General features: G+C 42.1%; 1 protein-coding gene across 2 annotated transcripts; it reads right to left on the reverse strand.

Annotated features, from left to right (window-relative positions):
• Positions 1-1,790: 1,790 nt before the first annotated feature.
• On the reverse strand, positions 1,791-12,613 carry LOC119334334 (zinc transporter 10-like). 2 transcript variants are annotated; one of them, XM_037606920.1, is made up of 5 exons: positions 12,431-12,613; positions 12,185-12,242; positions 11,513-12,096; positions 2,329-2,478; positions 1,791-2,133 (listed from the first exon to the last, which is right to left on the reverse strand). In XM_037606920.1, exons 2-5 carry the CDS (start codon positions 12,237-12,239, stop codon positions 1,825-1,827), a joined length of 1,098 nt encoding a protein of 365 aa, XP_037462817.1. In that variant the 5' UTR covers positions 12,240-12,242; positions 12,431-12,613; the 3' UTR covers positions 1,791-1,824. The 2 variants fall into 2 exon arrangements, with proteins under 2 accessions (XP_037462817.1, XP_037462818.1); XM_037606921.1 differs by having other exon boundaries at positions 1,836-2,078.
• Positions 12,614-17,104: the final 4,491 nt, after the last annotated feature.

Genomic DNA, 17,104 nt, shown 5'->3' on the forward strand with positions numbered 1-17,104 from the left:
CCGTTCTGTACTATTGAATGCTGATTTCCAAAATCTCGTAAGTTTGGTCATCATGTCAGAAATCTTTACTATGAAATGGGGGTTGTTGGTCGTCGCAGATGTCACACTCCCATAAATTCTTGTTCACAAATTCCAACATGAGCCTTGTTCATAAATTCTTATTTTCAACAACCAGAAGGTCTTGGCTCACAGATTGTGCTCTACGCGTGGACCATCTGGAAGCACCGAAACGGCTGCATCTTCGAGGGACCGCATCCATGGCACACACACCTGGTTCACACCATCCAGGAGGAAACTCGTACCCAGGCGAAAGCTAGTACTAGAGGGCTAAATATGATTTACCTGTAATCTGATGTTGTATTCCAAAGGGCCGAGAAACCCCTAGCTTTCTACTCAACAACCTTCTCGGCTGCGGCTTGTAGTGTACACAGTGCAAGGACCGCATCTCTGTTCTTTCTACCGATCTATAAATGGAATGACACACACCCTGCGTATTCCCGAAAAGAGTTAGTCACCACTCATAGTACCTTGTCACATTCCCCGCTCCCATCCTTTCGGTTGCATCCTTGTTAATAAGAAGTAATAAATTTTAGGTTCCCAAATCATCTCTATTTCCAGGATGCATCACATGGGATCATCGTTGCCATGCAGATGCTTAAGACAACCAGTGTTATCCAAGACTGGTTCGTAGGTTCAAGCTCAAGGCACTCATCAAGATGCGCTGGACATCGTGTGCAGTCTGTTGCCAAGTACTCTGGTGGAAACTCCACACATGTGGCGATGCGAGAGGCCAAGGTGAACACACCCTTGAGCCATCAAGTGGAAGCTTTTGGATTTACCTTTGTCGAAGATCTGATGCAACATTTCATGGGTGCGCAAGCACAAGAACTAGAAGTACATCTTTTGGAAGAAGACGGCACACATCGATCCTCATGTACATGGTACCCTAGGATCCACGACGCATCTTCAAGTTTATTGGCTCATTACTTTTTTATTTAACATTGTATGTATATTGACACATTTTCGCAAAAAAGATATTGACACATGTAAGTGGGACACATGGTACTTTTTGTTAGGGTATGCCACCAGGAGGAAGCTGAACATTATAGCAAGTGCACGTGTGCCAAGACGTACTAACTTACAAAAGAGTACGACACTATAAGTAATGTCTTGTTTCGTAACAACACTCGGGCCACTTGGCTAGTATGGGGGAAAATACGGATTTACTTTTAGTTTTTGGAGGAAAATTTTAATAAAATGAAGAAAAAAAATGCAAGAGGAGGCAATGAATTGCATGCGGGCCGAAGAATGTAGAGACAGGACTGTATCTACATTAACTAAGTCCTTCAAAAATGGAAATCAAATGATTTCAAATATGAGAGACAGGACTGTATCGGCTGGACCAAGTCAGTTCCTCGAGCTCCTTATCCTCCGAACTAATTCATCTCCTGTATCTTCATCCATTACAGTGTATAACTAAGAGGGATTTTGCTGTTCATTACCAACAAAGGCACCTTTACATCCCACTGCCACCATGTCAATAACAGGAAACAAAAGAACCAACGAAAAAACAAGCAGCTTCCCCTCTTCTTCAGGGACTATACAGCAGCAAGGGGTAACAGCAACTCTAAGTGCATCAAATTCCATGAGTACGTCCAGCTTCTCCCAACTCCAAACCTTCATCTTATTTTTTTTTTCATATTGTTTTGAAATGTGCTTCCATTTTTATTCATTTCAAGTGTGTATATATATATATATATATATATATATATATATATATATATATATATATATATATATATTCACACCAATCACCAACATTAACTAAGTCCAGATGGCAAGGGATGCCATGGCTATGGCCCCGAAAAACAATGCAATGTATGCACCAGCCTGCAGCCTGGCCGGGCTGCTGCTCATCCTTTGGCCAAGGAAATCAGCCGCGATGAGATCCACAAGTGCCATATAGATCAGTATACCAGCTGACATGGAATCAAGAATGCCCTCCACCACCAACGCCCTGGGGCTGTATGGGTCGTAGAATGACGCCATGGCCACCCCCACGGCGATCCCTGTGGGTGCTGTGATGGCAAAGAAGAAAGCCATCAAGAGCGTAGAGAGACCCTTCAGCCGGGCCTGCATTATTGATTTGTTCATGACACAACTTACTTGAAGTAGGAACTGTTACGTAACACACTAGCATATGCACTATTCTTGGCTGAGGAGGTGCATGTTAATTACGATACCAAGGTTGTGAGAAACCTCTCTTTCAATTGTCCAAAATGCCACATACTAATCATGATTAGGGAAAAGTGGAGACCGTTAATTAACCTGGGAAATGCAGTCACCTAGAGCGAAACCCTCGAAGAACTGGTGGAAGGAGAGGGCAGCAACCAAAGGCTTGATGGTACACGGGCTCTGCGAAACACCCAACGATAGCCCGATGATCACCGAGTGTGATACAATCCCCAACTCCAGAATCTTGAAGGTCGGAAATACATGCAGCAGATCACTGTAAATTAAGCATATATATACCCGTGAAATTTACAACTCAAAACATCTATGCAACTGTAATTCCATTAACATTTCACATATCTAACTAATTTGCTTATATTTTCATTTACATTACTAATATTTGCTATATTAGTAAAACCATAGGAAAATAAGCCACTAAAATCACGCAAATAAACAAATACTTATTTCATATGGCTGTTGTAGAATATAATGGCCACAATTTGTCATCCATAAATAGAGATCTACATACCGTAAATGCAACTACTATAGATAGATAAGATATTCCAAGAGATACCACCTTGTCTCATATGAAGTAAAACCAATTTTAGATCACAAGTATACTATATATATGTTCGAAAGGTTATAACTGGAATTTTGTACACGGTTTTCCACCCAAAAACATGAGCAGTACATGCATAAATTAACGAGGTTTTAGATGTAAAACTAACAATAAAAACAAATAATTGGCAAATTCAAAATATCAAGACCCTTACTTAATCACAGTATTGTTTAATTCTCTTAATTTCTTAATCCATCCTCACAATGCTTCGTTTGTTTTTTCTAGGTTGACAAATTGCACTTCAAATTTTATAAAACAACTATTAAGTAAAAGCGCACTCACAATAGCATGCGTCACATGTATGACTATATGTAAAATTATTTAATGTGATCGACTACAACGTAAGTTGCATCTGTTAGAGTTATATTGTTGATGCCTTTTGGCCTTATGTATTCCTGACTTTTGGCATCCTCTTGTACATCTATATGTAGTGCCTTTGGCCTCCTAATAATACTAAGTTCAATATTACTCCCTCCTTTTCGGTTTATAGGGCTTATCTCAAAATTTTAGTTTTTCCATTTTATAAGGCTCAATTTGGTTGTTTTCCATCACATCTTCAGATCCCAAGGTGCATTAAATCATTGCATGCAAGTATTAAGAGAAAATTGACCAATGCATGTACTTTATGCATGCATGCATTGCAATTTATGCATTGATAAACATAATTTTTTGAGGAAAACAAGTGCATTAATTAGGTGCTTTTGCAAACTACAAAAAGTATTCCACCATTCATCATCTACCTTGGTTGGTGAAATTTTTGAATTGAGCCCTATAAACCGAAAAGGAGGGAGTATATGCATGAAAAATTGACTTGGTGGATCTACATTCTAATGCTATACAACCAGCAAACATATGTAATTATAAATGTACGTCCGGTCAGCCTAACTAGGTCACAACTCTATCTTTACATAGTTATGCCTGTAATTCAAATCCCTGGCTCCAGAATCTTCAAGATCAGCAATACATGCAGCAAAATCAGTATACACACTATGCATAAATATACATGGGAGATTTACATGTCAAAACATCGATGCAACTGTAATTCCATGCACACTTCATATAGCTAACTAATTTGCTCTTATGTTCAGTATATTCATAGGACGATAAGCCAATGTATTCGTTCGCATAATAAAATGTATATACGGTAAGGATTTAGAGTATTGTTTTGACTTTAGCCAAGATGGACCTTACAGATGTTTGGTCATCTCCAAAAAAAAAGTTATTGTTTGGATGGTGGCCAATTTTTAGGCATGCCAATTCCTTTTTTCTACCCCGATTCAATCTTCACAATGTTGGCCAACTCATGGGCAGGCAAAAGCTCCACCAAAATTGTGGCCAGCCAACTTTTGGTTGGGCAAACCTGGGTGCAAAGCCTCAAACCAAACACACCTATATCACTTATAAATAGATTTCTACGGTAAATATGATGCCATGAACTAGAACAAGTGCAATTGAGTATTTGGGTCTTATCTCTCATCCTCGGCCTGGCCTTCGCGTCACAGACTCACAGCCTTGGAGGCGAGTCGAGGGAGAACCTTACCCTAGCTTGCAGCCACCCCCTCCCCCCTTCTTTCCCTCTTGTTGTTGCAAAGGTTTTCATTAGGCAATCCCGTCATGCCAATGAAGATGGTGGATAGGCCCCCCTCAGTGTGCCTCATGAAGTGGGCGCTAGACATTGGGAGTGGCAGCCCCAGGCGAAGAAACAACATCGACTTTTGGGGGGTGGCAGCCGAGGGTGCTACCCCGTGACCTTGGCCACACATGGAAATGATTGTCAAGCATGTGGCATGCTAGGCTCCCCATCGACCATTGCATCAGATATGAATAAGACTACCCCTTTTGTACCACGTTGTAATTCTCGCTCCACCGAATAAGCAAGTTGGTGCCCTAGGGGCCGGTGAACCGAGTATACTGGTTGAGGTGGATGATGACGGGGAGCTGGGGATGGAGAGAGACCTTTAGCTGGTGGTGGAGGCCATGAAAATGACAACACAATGCTGGCTCCCTCCTCATAGGCTTTGTCGAGGTCACCTTCCCCATACAATCCCTTTGCTTTTGGGTGAAAACCCTAGTCCGCAGTCGGGCTAACGGTTTGCATGGATTATCAGCGATGTAGTTGAGCCGTGCACGATACTGGTGCTCGTAGTGAGCTTAGCTGGTGCAGTGTGCGTACTTTATGTTTTCTTACGTGGCAGTTTGACTGGAATTGCTCATGTTAGTTATTTTTAAGCAGTTCGACATTTCAAGCAGCATTTCTCTTATTTATTTTGCTTTCCTGCTAGCTGTAAGCTAGTTTTAGGAACTATAAATTTCCCGTTTGTGGATTTGTTATTTCAATTTGGGCATAATGCATTCGATCCAAAAAGGTTACTATGTATCTTCTGAGATGCATCTCATAGGAAGTACAATCAATTAAAAGCAAAATTTCTATCCATAAAAAATGTTTAAAAGCGGGAGTACTATAGCAATAATTGTCTGCTACCAAAAATTATGCACAGTACATGCACAGACTAACAAGGTTCCAGATGGCAGTATATTATGCCTCACGAGTCGCACCATATTCTTTATTAAATTTCACTAACTGCTTAAACGAACGTCACAAGTGTTATTAAATATTTCATTTCAATATAATTAAGGAGAAGTATATTTGAATGTTCAGCTCTGGATCCAAGATTTCCAGGTTACTGATTATAACCTTATTATACTTTTGGAATTTGGCAAGAACAATGGCAAGTAAAACTACGTGCACATGCATAGTGACAGTAGTATCACATGTATGACTGAAAATCACAGCAGAAAAACAACCAATGAATTAATATATGTAACAAAAAGATACAAAGCTAACTTCACATGTCGTGACTTTTATTCCCTCGTATACCGTCGTGCAAGCTTCACTGACAAGTATTAATGTTATGAACTCTTTATTTATTGTTTTGTTTGTGAAAAGTCCATTCACTTCCTGCTAGAAGGCAAGGGCAATTAATATGGACCATATTTAGATTTGAAGATGACACATTAATCTAGCAATTAGCAATAATATATTAGAGACTATTTTCAAGACCACTTTAATCCTGCTAAAAACATGGAAAATTTACCTATTGTCCCTTTGCAGCTGCTGGATGAAAATAGCATACGGCATCCTCACCGGCCCTCTCGTAAGCGCACAACTCTGCAGTCTTCCGTAAAGAAAAAGTACCCCATCGATGCCCATGCCGTCCAGAACTAATTTAGCTGGTGTTTGATAGCTGTTACTTCACTGGTATGATCCTCTTTTGCCACATTTTATGTAGTCATTTAATTTTGTATCTGTTCTGGTAGAGAAAATGGACTGAGATATACCGATCTTTCCTACAGATACTTCATTGTTTGAGTACAAGCTTTAGTTTCCAATCCACTAGATTTGTTATGTTATGAGTTAACTAGGAACCTTTTTCGGGTTTCTGTAAATATTCAGTTACTCTTATAGACGCACATGAATTTACAGGAAAAAGCATATTAGTGTGTATTGTGTTCATTTCACAGGTGTGTGGTGTTAGAAGACACACTGTCAAAAGTGCTCCCTCCTGATTATAATTAGTTTCACTGTAGTTGAAGGTTGTTGTTCGTTTCGTACCTCTTCTACAACAGATGCTCTTCTTGAGGCTTAACGTGGACACCTAAACATATACTCTTAGAGAAGTAGATCTGCACTCTCCATTATATCACTCTGTGAGATGGGTTACCTGAAGCTTCATAAAGAGCACATTTTTTTAGCCTGCAATTATAACTTAGAAAGAGTTACCTCCCCTGAGCTTATATACTAAATTGTTGGGTCCTCCCAAGATTTCTTTGATGTGTACGAGTGTAATTAATTTTACCATCAATCCATCCTCCTTCAAGCATTCATATATATGTGCACAAATACATATCGTGAAGAATATATCCAATGTTAAGAGGGATTTATCAACTTAGCTGATACATTAATCCTTTGGTTCCAGATGTTGTTTTTGGTGGGAAAATGAGTTCTTCGGCTTTAGAACAACAACAAATATATGATAATTGGGCCAATACAGCAATGTACTACTTATGTATATTGTGCTGCTTATATGTGCTCCCAAGAAAACATGGTACGCCAAGGAAACATGGGTTACCGTGTCTATAACTACCTCACCTTTTCCAACAATAGACATATAAAGATCTCATTTGTTGTTTCCTTCAACCCCTGCGTGGATGCCTAATAACCTTATCATATAGGAAAAGATTGCAAGAGATACAAAACACTCTTCCTGACCTATAGCAATATGGGCATCCATGCAACCCGTGTACTCCCTCCGTCCCAAAATAAATGTCTCAACTTTGTACTAACTCTAGTACAAAGTTATACTAAGGTTAAGACACTTATTTTGAGACGGAGGGAGTACCAATTAGTCCGCCCATGTCCCTGGCGGACAAGCATGGTGGCGAAGGTGGAAACCAATGACTTAAATAAAGCTTCATAGCATACCTGAGATAGTTCACATCACATTTTTTAATTGCATTTCCATGTGTGACTTTCAATGAAGCTCGTATATCTTGAATTTTCAAATACAGAGCCTCTTTGGATCTTGGGAATTAGATAACTTATGAAAAAAAAAGACATGATTGAACTAGTATTAAATTTTGATTGTGTACAGGAACTGATGGAGAGGGAAGGATTGAGAAAGGGGAGTGGGGAAATGCATTACAGTTAAAATGCTGCATTAAGGATAATTATTTGTGAGGTGCTTGCTTTTCCTAAGTTAACTAGTTTGATTATTCTTCAAACATTTACCACATAAGTTACTGTGATCGTATGAATGCAATGAAGAAAGTAAACAGAAATGGAACTGAGTTATTGAGCAAGCTCCATCCAAAGTACTATATTGCTAGAAACTGCCATCACTGGGTTCACAATATTTATGCATTTTCTAAAAGAGCTAGCGCATGTATGCACATGGGTTCATGACTAGTGTTTTTAAATTGGATCACCCAAATTAGCTACACGTCCTTCAAATATATATAACGCTTTTGATATACAAAAGAATATTTGACTAAATGACAATAAAGTCAATATACGCCACGTGCATGAGACACAAGCATAGAATGTGTGGTCCATAAATAATTGGCACACTGAACCAGAAGTAGCATTTTTCTTGACAAGATCACTGCCACAAACCAAACACCTCCAACAGCGTGTGGCTGTCCAAGAAATGAAAATTATGGAACGACTTTATTTGGCCCCACAGAATTACAGATTTGACTACATTCTATTATTTGATCAACTAGAAAGTAAGCTGCACCAAGACATAGATATTTCAATATTATCCGGAGGTGACAGGTCGACTTGGTGGGCTAATATATAATGGGGCCAAATAAAACATATATAATCCACAACTTGTGTGGGGGTCGGATTATAGCAGTACATGCAGTAAGCAAAAAATCAAAGGTTTAAATAGCAAGATATGCCATTTAGCGTCAGCGGCCGCTCGGCCAAAAGCTATAGTAGAGCTATATGGAAGCTTAGAACTATTTTGGCATTTTCCCAAAATCACGAAATTGAAAAATAAGCATACAATCAGGCATCATATATTACACGTGTATCACATATACTTGATACACACACATTCATACATAAAAAAATGAGCATTGATCAATCATCTGAATTGAAAAACTAAGTTTTGCATCAATGCATCATATATACAGCAAAAACAAGGACGAATAAGGCAGATTGATGGCTTTATGGAACTCATGTGCGCCCCTCCTCTGGCAGCAGCGGCTTAACGTCATTAAATGACTCTAAATCTAGCATTATAGTTTAGCGTCATTTTAGTTTAGCATCAAAGTACATAGCTTTAGCCGGAGGGATCACCAAAATCTGAAGCGACACTATGACCCTGTTTGGTTCAGCTTTTATCGACATATTCCGCTGCCACGCAGTAGAATCTAAACCAAAGGATGAACCCAGCAGAATCCGATTCCAGAAATCCGCTATCAAAATCTGAACCAAAAGCGGAAGCAGCCCAGGACGTGCTTTCCAAAATCTGATTTCGCTGCGGGCCAAAATCTGAAAAAGCTGTATCGGCTGTTTTGCCAAATGACCTACATCTTTTTCACAGCAGATTTTTCACAGCTACTTTTAGAAATCCACAGCCGAACCAAACAGGGAAGACTATTTAAAATTTGGCCAAAATAGGTTTCAACTATCTTTAGATAGTTCTGCCAGTAATTCAATTATACACAAATTAAACAAGGGCATGCCAACCATAGTATTTTCTAACAGTTCACCACATGAAGCAACAAATAAGGTTAGAAACTATATCTCGTGAATAAGGAATGATGAATATGTTGTGCAGTTTTCTTTACAATTCAAAGAGAGGAGCTGTTAAGTGCTAAGGATAACTAATGGTATAGTTAAGAAATAAACTTGCAAACAAGGGACATAATTTCTAGATATTCAACTTATTTCAAGCTATTATATTATTTAGGTGGCTAAGAATATTTATATCAAGGACTAATTCGTACTTTATTTATATTGGTACAACAACTTTTATATTACAAATTTAATATCAAACACAATCATCGGCAAATCTAGGCATCTAGGTGCGTTAGTTTAGAACTTCAGATATATCTTTACATAAGTGTTGCACCTAGAGTATATGTTGCTTCTTTAATGGTACCGGTATTTTTCTAAGTTCATTCTTCTACACAAAGCATTTTTCTAAGTGTGTTCTTCTATAGAAATCGTAGTTAAGCAACCAAGGAAGCGATAGTATATGAGTTCATTACCACTGTTTGTATGGTACGCTAAGGACATGCATGGTCGGTGACTACATTAAGATTGGTGACAGGATTGCAACTGAGTTCTTCGAAAAGTTTGTGCAAGGCATGCTTGAAATCTTTGGTGGAGATTATCTTTGAAGCCTTAACAATGAAGATTTAAAGTCCTATTTCACATCAACGAGGCCATGGGTTTCTTGACATGTTAGGAAGTCCTGAATGTACGCATTGGCATTGGGGAAAATGTCTCATTGCATGGTCAGGTCTATCTCGTAGGGATAGCTGGTGCTTACACTTATGCCAGAGGTGGTTGCATCGCAGGATCTTCGGATATGTCATTTACTATTTCGCTATTGTCTAGTCAAAATTGTTCATGAAGCTCTTATGTGAGTTTACATGCGTGTATTGGTTCTTAAATATTGCAAACACTAGCCATATACTGTGCAACAAATGTTTGGTCCAATATATAAAATTTATCTCTCAGAAATGGAATGCTACTATATTTGGAACTCTCAGCCTTTTGGTTTAGTTTGCACAGTTTTAATAAAAAAATGCATGATAGTCATAAAAAAATATTTATAACCAAACATCACAGAAAATAAGGTCATAGATTATAGCCCGTTACTAAGAACAATGATTTGGTTCTGCAGGCTTTCCTCGTGATATGAGATGAGTTGTAAAGGATAGTTAATATGGTCAGATATTCGACTTATTTTTACAGCATTAGATTAGACACGATGACTAGGTTTAATCAAGCCCTATCTCACACTATTTATATTTGTATATATATATCGATAGATAATCAAATAGTAAAATAAAACTAATGGTTGAAAGTAGATAGTACTCACTATCAACGCAATGACCGACAAATATAGCCGTGTTGGTTCAGATGTAGCTTAACAAAGAAGGTTACACTGGGAGTAGGTATGTAATACTCATTTTGACCAATAATTATACTCAATAACTTTTGTGATATGAAACTTTGGAATACGAATTTAGTGACATAATTTTTGCACATAAAGTACATACTAATAGAGTGATTGTTGGTCAGTTCGTTCAAATGCTTGTCCTAAGGAGACATGATATGCAGTAAAAAACAGAGAGAGGTATATATCTTTGTATATGTGCGCTTGTTTAGTGGTATTGGCATTTATCTAAGTTCATTATATAAACTACATCTCTTACTAATAGTATACCATTAGATTCGGACACTCGGCCTTTTGTTAGATATCTAACTTCGCACAACTATAATAAGAAAAGACATTTTATAACAATTCATCGTTTGGAGCAACAAATAAGGTTAGCAACAATAGCATATTGACTAAGTAATGATGAAATAGAGTGGAGTACGCAATTTTCCTAATAATTTGATGTAGTCATAAAGGATAACTAAAAGTGCAATCAAAACACAATTTCTGGTACTCAACTTAGTTTCAAGCCATTAGAATGATTTGGATGGCTAAGATTACGCTGAAATGAATGCTTCTACACACTGAAACGCGTCTTAGATACACTCATTTCAGCTACACACTGAAACATGTCTAGACAAACTCATTTTAGCGACAGTAAAATCCGGACGGAGGCTCTACCATTTTATTTTGCTATATTTACAACCCCATAGAGCAGATACAACGAACTGCGTGACGGTATAAATAATTTTAATAACAAAACATAATCGTCGGCAAATCTAGCCCCATCTGTTCAGAGCTTCAAATATAGAGCTTATTAAAAAAGTTGCACCAAGAGTATATGCACGCTGCTTCTTTAATTGTAGCATTTGTCAAAGTTCGTTCGTCTTAGAAAAACATGTTTAGTACGTAACTAGGAGTAATTAGCAAGTGATACTAGTACGTATATGAGTTCGTTACGATTATGCTGGGTTCGTACCTGGGAAACAACCACCTGACGACCTTGGGACGGGCCCGCCTCGTTCTCGTTACCATGGCCATGGCCGTGGCCGTGGTGCACCGCTCCTTCACGCTTCGCGCCTCCTGCATTCCTCCCGTCCTCCAGCAGCGCCGCCGCTGTCTCATCTTGGGCGCTCGTTGCGGCGGCGGCAGCCGCCTCGCGCTGCTTGCGCTCGTAAAACTGGGTGCCGAGGAAGTCCACGACCAGTGTCACTAGGCTGGCGAGCATGGCGATGGAGCCAGCGAAGGGGAACCGCCGCCACGGCGAGTCCTGGAGGCAAGGGTCCTGGAATTTCTCCTCGGCGTCGTGCATCATGTGCACGAACCCCGTGGCCAGGATCACCCCCGCGGCGAAGGCCTTGGCGAGCACGAACGTGTACCCGCCCCCACCGGCTGCAACCCCACCACGCCACCTGCGGCCAACGAGCGGGATGGCGACGCCGGCGGCGCCCGCGACAAGGATGGCCGCGACGGCGACCATCTTGAGCCGCAGAGCGGCCTCCTCGTTGCGGCAGACATCGCCGCCCACCTCCCCCGCGTCGCAGCTCGCCGCGGACACCGAAGCTGCCACCAATCAGAACTTCAGATACATCAAATCGATGCCACCCCCAAATCTATCAGTCAGTTGGCATGGCATGTAACATTCTACTACCTGCGAATCTGTGTAGGTAGGCGCGAAGATAGGGGGCGACGACGTACCGCTCCATTTCCTGAAATCGGTCGATCACAGCAACGAATTACTGAGCCTCGGATTAATTGAAACAATACGGGTTTTTGCCGGCGGCCGGCCGGCCGCTCGCGCAAGACAGAGAAAAAACACAAGAAAAGAAAGCAGGAGGAGGACAAACACGAGCTACTGATCGTGCCGGCGAACTGCAACAGGAAGATGATTTCTCACCTCGAGGAACGCCGGCCGCCGCTGCGCTCAATCCAGTTCCAGTAGTCTCCCTCTTCTCCCCCGGAACAGTCGGATGAGAGTGTTGACCACCAGACAGCAGAGGCGAGCGGAGTTTACACGCACGCGAGGAGAGGGATGGAAGGACGCAAGGCACCTCGGCTAAGCTACATCAGTAGGCGCACGCATGATTGTTGCCTCTCTCTCTTCCACATCGGCGCGCCGCATGTTGTCATCCCGCCCCGTCGGACGCCCGGCGGGCCGTCGTGGGGTGGGCCAGGGCCGACGCGCCGGGTGACGCCGTGAGACGAGGACGTGCGCGTGGGCTTGGATTCTCCGTTTTTCTCACCGTTTGCGTGTGGATGTCCGGACGCGGAGGTGCGATGTCGACACAATGACGACGCCGTTGCACATCAACAGTTGGTGTGCGTGTGCGTGTGCGTGCCTGCCTTTTGACTTTCCGTGCATAAACCACAAGCCGATGCATAGTTGTGAGTGACCTGTGGCAGCTTTGGAGCCAAGCTGTTGATTTTAAACAACTACTAATATTTTTTGAAAGGTTAGAAATTAAAGAAAATAAAAAAGGTCAGTATAACTAATGGCTAAGAGCCAATAATTTTCACCAATTTGTTTCCCAACCATCATATATTACATTCCCTTATTAGTTTACATGTAGACCATGTACCACTATTGGAATCGCACCATACGCCGAGTGCTAGAAACACTTGGCAAAGCCTTTGTAGAGAATTGTTCTCGGCAAAGGTCACCCAACGTACACCTCTCAGGCAAACAAAAATTTGTTGAGAGTCAACCGTCGGACACTCGGCAAAGAGTTTGCTGAGAGCCAAACAATGCGTTTCGGCAAAATAAAGTGACTACACGGCCGTTGGTTCCGCCAGGTCTTTGCCGAGTGTCCCACTCGGCATAACTGCAATAGACAAGTTCCGATAACTCCCAGCACTTGCCACTTTTACGAGGGCCGCTCTCGGTAAATGTATGTCTTCTGAGTGCGGCTCTCGATAATGATTCGTTGCCCGTATTGTTTCTTCCTCTTTTCCATCGACCGCTCCATCAAAAACATATATACAATACACAAACTTCATATGATCCACCCAAGCTTAACAAGAAACTCATAAACGGGTTTATATATGTCCGCCCAAACTGAACAACAAACTCACATACACATTATATAAATAGTTCACACAAGCTTCATTTGAAGTCACAAAGTAGATCTTTAGCAGAAGTGCCTACTTACTAAACAATAAAGTGGCCAATGCATGTCTACATGCGACGAAATGATAAAAGCAACACCATAATTTAGACGAACTGAAAGAGAACTATCAAGTTCTTCCATCCACTCAACCTGATAAGCCGTTTTTGGCTTGCACCATTGCCTAATTCAATGTTTTCTTCTGTTGAAGCACATACTAATTGTAATGATTCTTTGTGACCTCTCTAGTATTGGACGGGTCGTGGGTGCTACCTGGGAAACGAAGCACTTTTTCATTGCACGCAGACCCTGAATAATAGACTCCTGGACACCTACCTCTGTACACCACATACCACTTCATCTATAAAGAAAGAGAAAAGGAGGAAGAGAAGGAATGCAGGGTTAAAATAACACTTCATACATCATGCACGTAAGTATTCCTCACTCATACACCCGAAAGCATCACAATTGGCAATCCAAGTCCAAATCAGCAGCTACCTAACTATATCACTAAATCAACATCAAACTATCTAGGTGGACTACTCCAAGGTGTAGTTGGTGAAACCAATGATCGTGGAGTGAGAGCATGTACGGACACCCCCCATAATGGAGGACCCAGCCTCGTCGGGAATTATGGTCAGTGGACTCAATGGTACCAGTTTGTCACTCTCCTTATGTGGTGGGGCCTTGCTCTTCTTAGTTGGCAGATTCTTCTTGGCCAGATCCTCAAAATACTTTATTAGGATCAGCTGTGGGTTCTCCTCAATGAGCGCCTCCAAGCGGTCCTCGACGCGCTTCTCCTTTAACACAGAGTCGATCATAATGGAAACTGCGTCGTCGGAGGAAGCCATAGCCGCGGACTCGATCGATGCTAACATCTTTCATCACAAAAGGAAAAATAACATAAGAACCAAACATCAAAGAATACTTCTAAGCAAATTTATCATGGTGGACACTCTCACGGATATTTTGACTTTCGGTGATGGTCGAGCTAGGCGAGCCCATCATGTGTTATCAAGGTATAATAGGAAGAGCTCATCCAGATTGGCTGTCATCGTCAAAAGTCGATTTTCTTCCTCCAAGATCAACTCGGATCGACTTTCGATGATGGTCGCTCTTTCTCTGCTCCTCCCACTTTACCAAGATTTCAGAGGAAGAGCAGGGGAAGAGCAACCCCCTACGACAACAGTCGGTAACATCTCTCATCTGTCAAATATGTTGGACACTCTCTCTGGTAATGGTATATATGGTGGACACTCTCACACGGGTAGTTCGACTTTCGGTGATGATCGAGCTAGGTGAGCCCATCATGTGTTATCAAGGTATAGCAAGAAGAGCTGACCCAGATTGACCGTCGTCGTCAAAAGGTGATTTTCTTCATCCAAAAACAACTCTCATCGACTGTCGGTGATGGTTGCTCTTTCTTTTCTCTTCCTGCTTTACCACGGTCTTAGAGGAGGGGCAAAGGAAGAGTGACCCCCTACTGTAACATCCGGTAACATCTCTCATCTGTCAAATATGGCAGACACTCTCGCTGGTGGTGGTATATATGGTGGATACTCTCTGACAGTTATTTTGACTTTCGGTGATGGTCAAGCTAGGCGAGTCCATCGTGTGTGACAAATGTATATCACGGGACAAACTCGCCCAGATTGACTGCCATTGTCAAAAGTCAATTTATTTTCCTCCAAGAACAACTCTTAATGACTGTCGGTGATGACAATAATCGGTAGCATTCCTCAGAAAACATCTCTCATCTGTCATATGGTTGACTAATACATAAAAACTACTACATAAAACTGCTACAAAAACTACTACTAAAAATGCTAGATAAAAACTACTACATAAATCCATACATACATCCACCATAGCATCCATCCATAGAACATCATCAAAATTTATCTAATCTATTCCTCCATCCATCTATTCATCCGTACATACATCCACCCATAGCACCCATCCATAGAACATCATTTAAACTTATCTAATCGATTCATTCATACATACATCCACCCATAGAATCCATCCATCTATGCATATATTAATCCATCCATGTAGTAGTGGGGAGGGGGAAGCTCACCAAGTTGGGAGTAGCGGCGGACGCCCATGGGGTGAGTGGGCGGTGGCGGGGTGGAGGGGGCGGGGGGAGTAGAGGAGGGGAGGCGCGAACAAGAAATGAAAACGAGCGCAGGGATTTCACGTAAGTGTCCCGCGAGACTTTCTCGAGAGCCTGTTGGTGCGGGCTAGATCTAGGGTTTAACCTTTACCGAGAGCAGCACTCGGGAAAAACAAGTCTGTCAAACGCCGCCCTCTGAAAAAGCATGAGTCCGGATCGTTTCTGCCTCCTTCATCTAACCGTGCATCACATAGGAGTTTCCATGCCGCTTCTGGCATGATTTCATGTGCCGCCTTGCAGATCTGCAATTTCCGGCGCTGAAATCCTAGCAGAGCAATAAATGTCTCAAATATTGCATGCGGGTCCAAAAAATGCGGGGGCTTGACCCGTGTCATGCGATGGCCTCCTTTGAGAGCACGAGAAGTTTGAAGGCCAATAGAGCAACAAGACCCACACTTCCTGCAAAAACCATACACGTTCCTTCTTGATACCTAGAGACTAGCTCAGATATGGTGCGGTTTACAAGCGACCTCAGGGGAAGATTATTCGGCACGCGGCCAAAATTTTATCACACCCTACATTGGCCATGTGATGACACTGTGCCAACTCTTGAGGAATTCTGGCATAGTATGATTTTTCGAGGACTTAAACGCTTGCATCAGGCATGCCATGAAGGTACTTTCGTTGTAACACCCCGAGACCGATGTGCCACGTGTCTTCCAGTTATTCGCTGTTAATGCCTTGTCATTGCTTGCGTGTCATGCATCTCATATCATGTCATCATGTGCATTTCATTTGCATACATGTTCATCTCATGCATCCGAGCATTTTCCCGTTGTCCGTTTTGCATTCTGGCGCTCCTATGTCCTTCGGTGTCCCTTTCTACCTCTTTTCGTGTGCGGGTATTAAACATTCTCGGATTGGACCGAGACTTACCAAGCGGTCTTGGTTTACTACCGGTAGACCGCTTGTCAAGTTTCGTGCCATTTGGACTTCGTTTGATACTCCAACGGTTAACCGAGGAACTGAAAAGGCCTCGCGTGTGTTGCAGACCAACACCCCTCCAAAGTGGCCCAAAACCCACCTAAACCCCCTCCATCATCTAGGCCGTTCGATCACGATCGCGTGGCCGCAAACCGTGCTCAATTTGGACACTCCTAGCTCCCTCGACCTATATATAGGTGATCCCCTCCGAAATTCGCGGTACAAACCCTAGCCCCCTCACTCTCCTCGCCCGCCGGACAAAAGGTCTGCCGACGGACGTGTCCGCCCGCCGCCACATGTCGCCGTCCGAGTGGCTCGGCCGCCTCCTCCACCGCACGGCCCGGGGAGCCCATCGCCGGCCCCCGAG

The sequence above is a fragment of the Triticum dicoccoides genome, chromosome 7A (genome assembly GCF_002162155.2).
Source record: "Triticum dicoccoides isolate Atlit2015 ecotype Zavitan chromosome 7A, WEW_v2.0, whole genome shotgun sequence".
Lineage (NCBI taxonomy): Eukaryota > Viridiplantae > Streptophyta > Magnoliopsida > Poales > Poaceae > Triticum > Triticum dicoccoides.

Excerpts from the sequence above, each read along its gene's own strand:
- LOC119334334 (XM_037606920.1), bottom strand. The coding sequence starts at position 12,239 with ATGGAGCGGTACGTCGTCGCCCCCTATCTTCGCGCCTACCTACACAGA. Across the intron at positions 2,479-11,512 it reads GTCAGGTGGTTGTTTCCCAG|ATTCTGGAGTTGGGGATTGT; the intron begins GTACGAACCCAG and ends CCGACCTTCAAG. Across the intron at positions 2,134-2,328 it reads TAGGTGACTGCATTTCCCAG|GCCCGGCTGAAGGGTCTCTC; the intron begins GTTAATTAACGG and ends TCAATAATGCAG.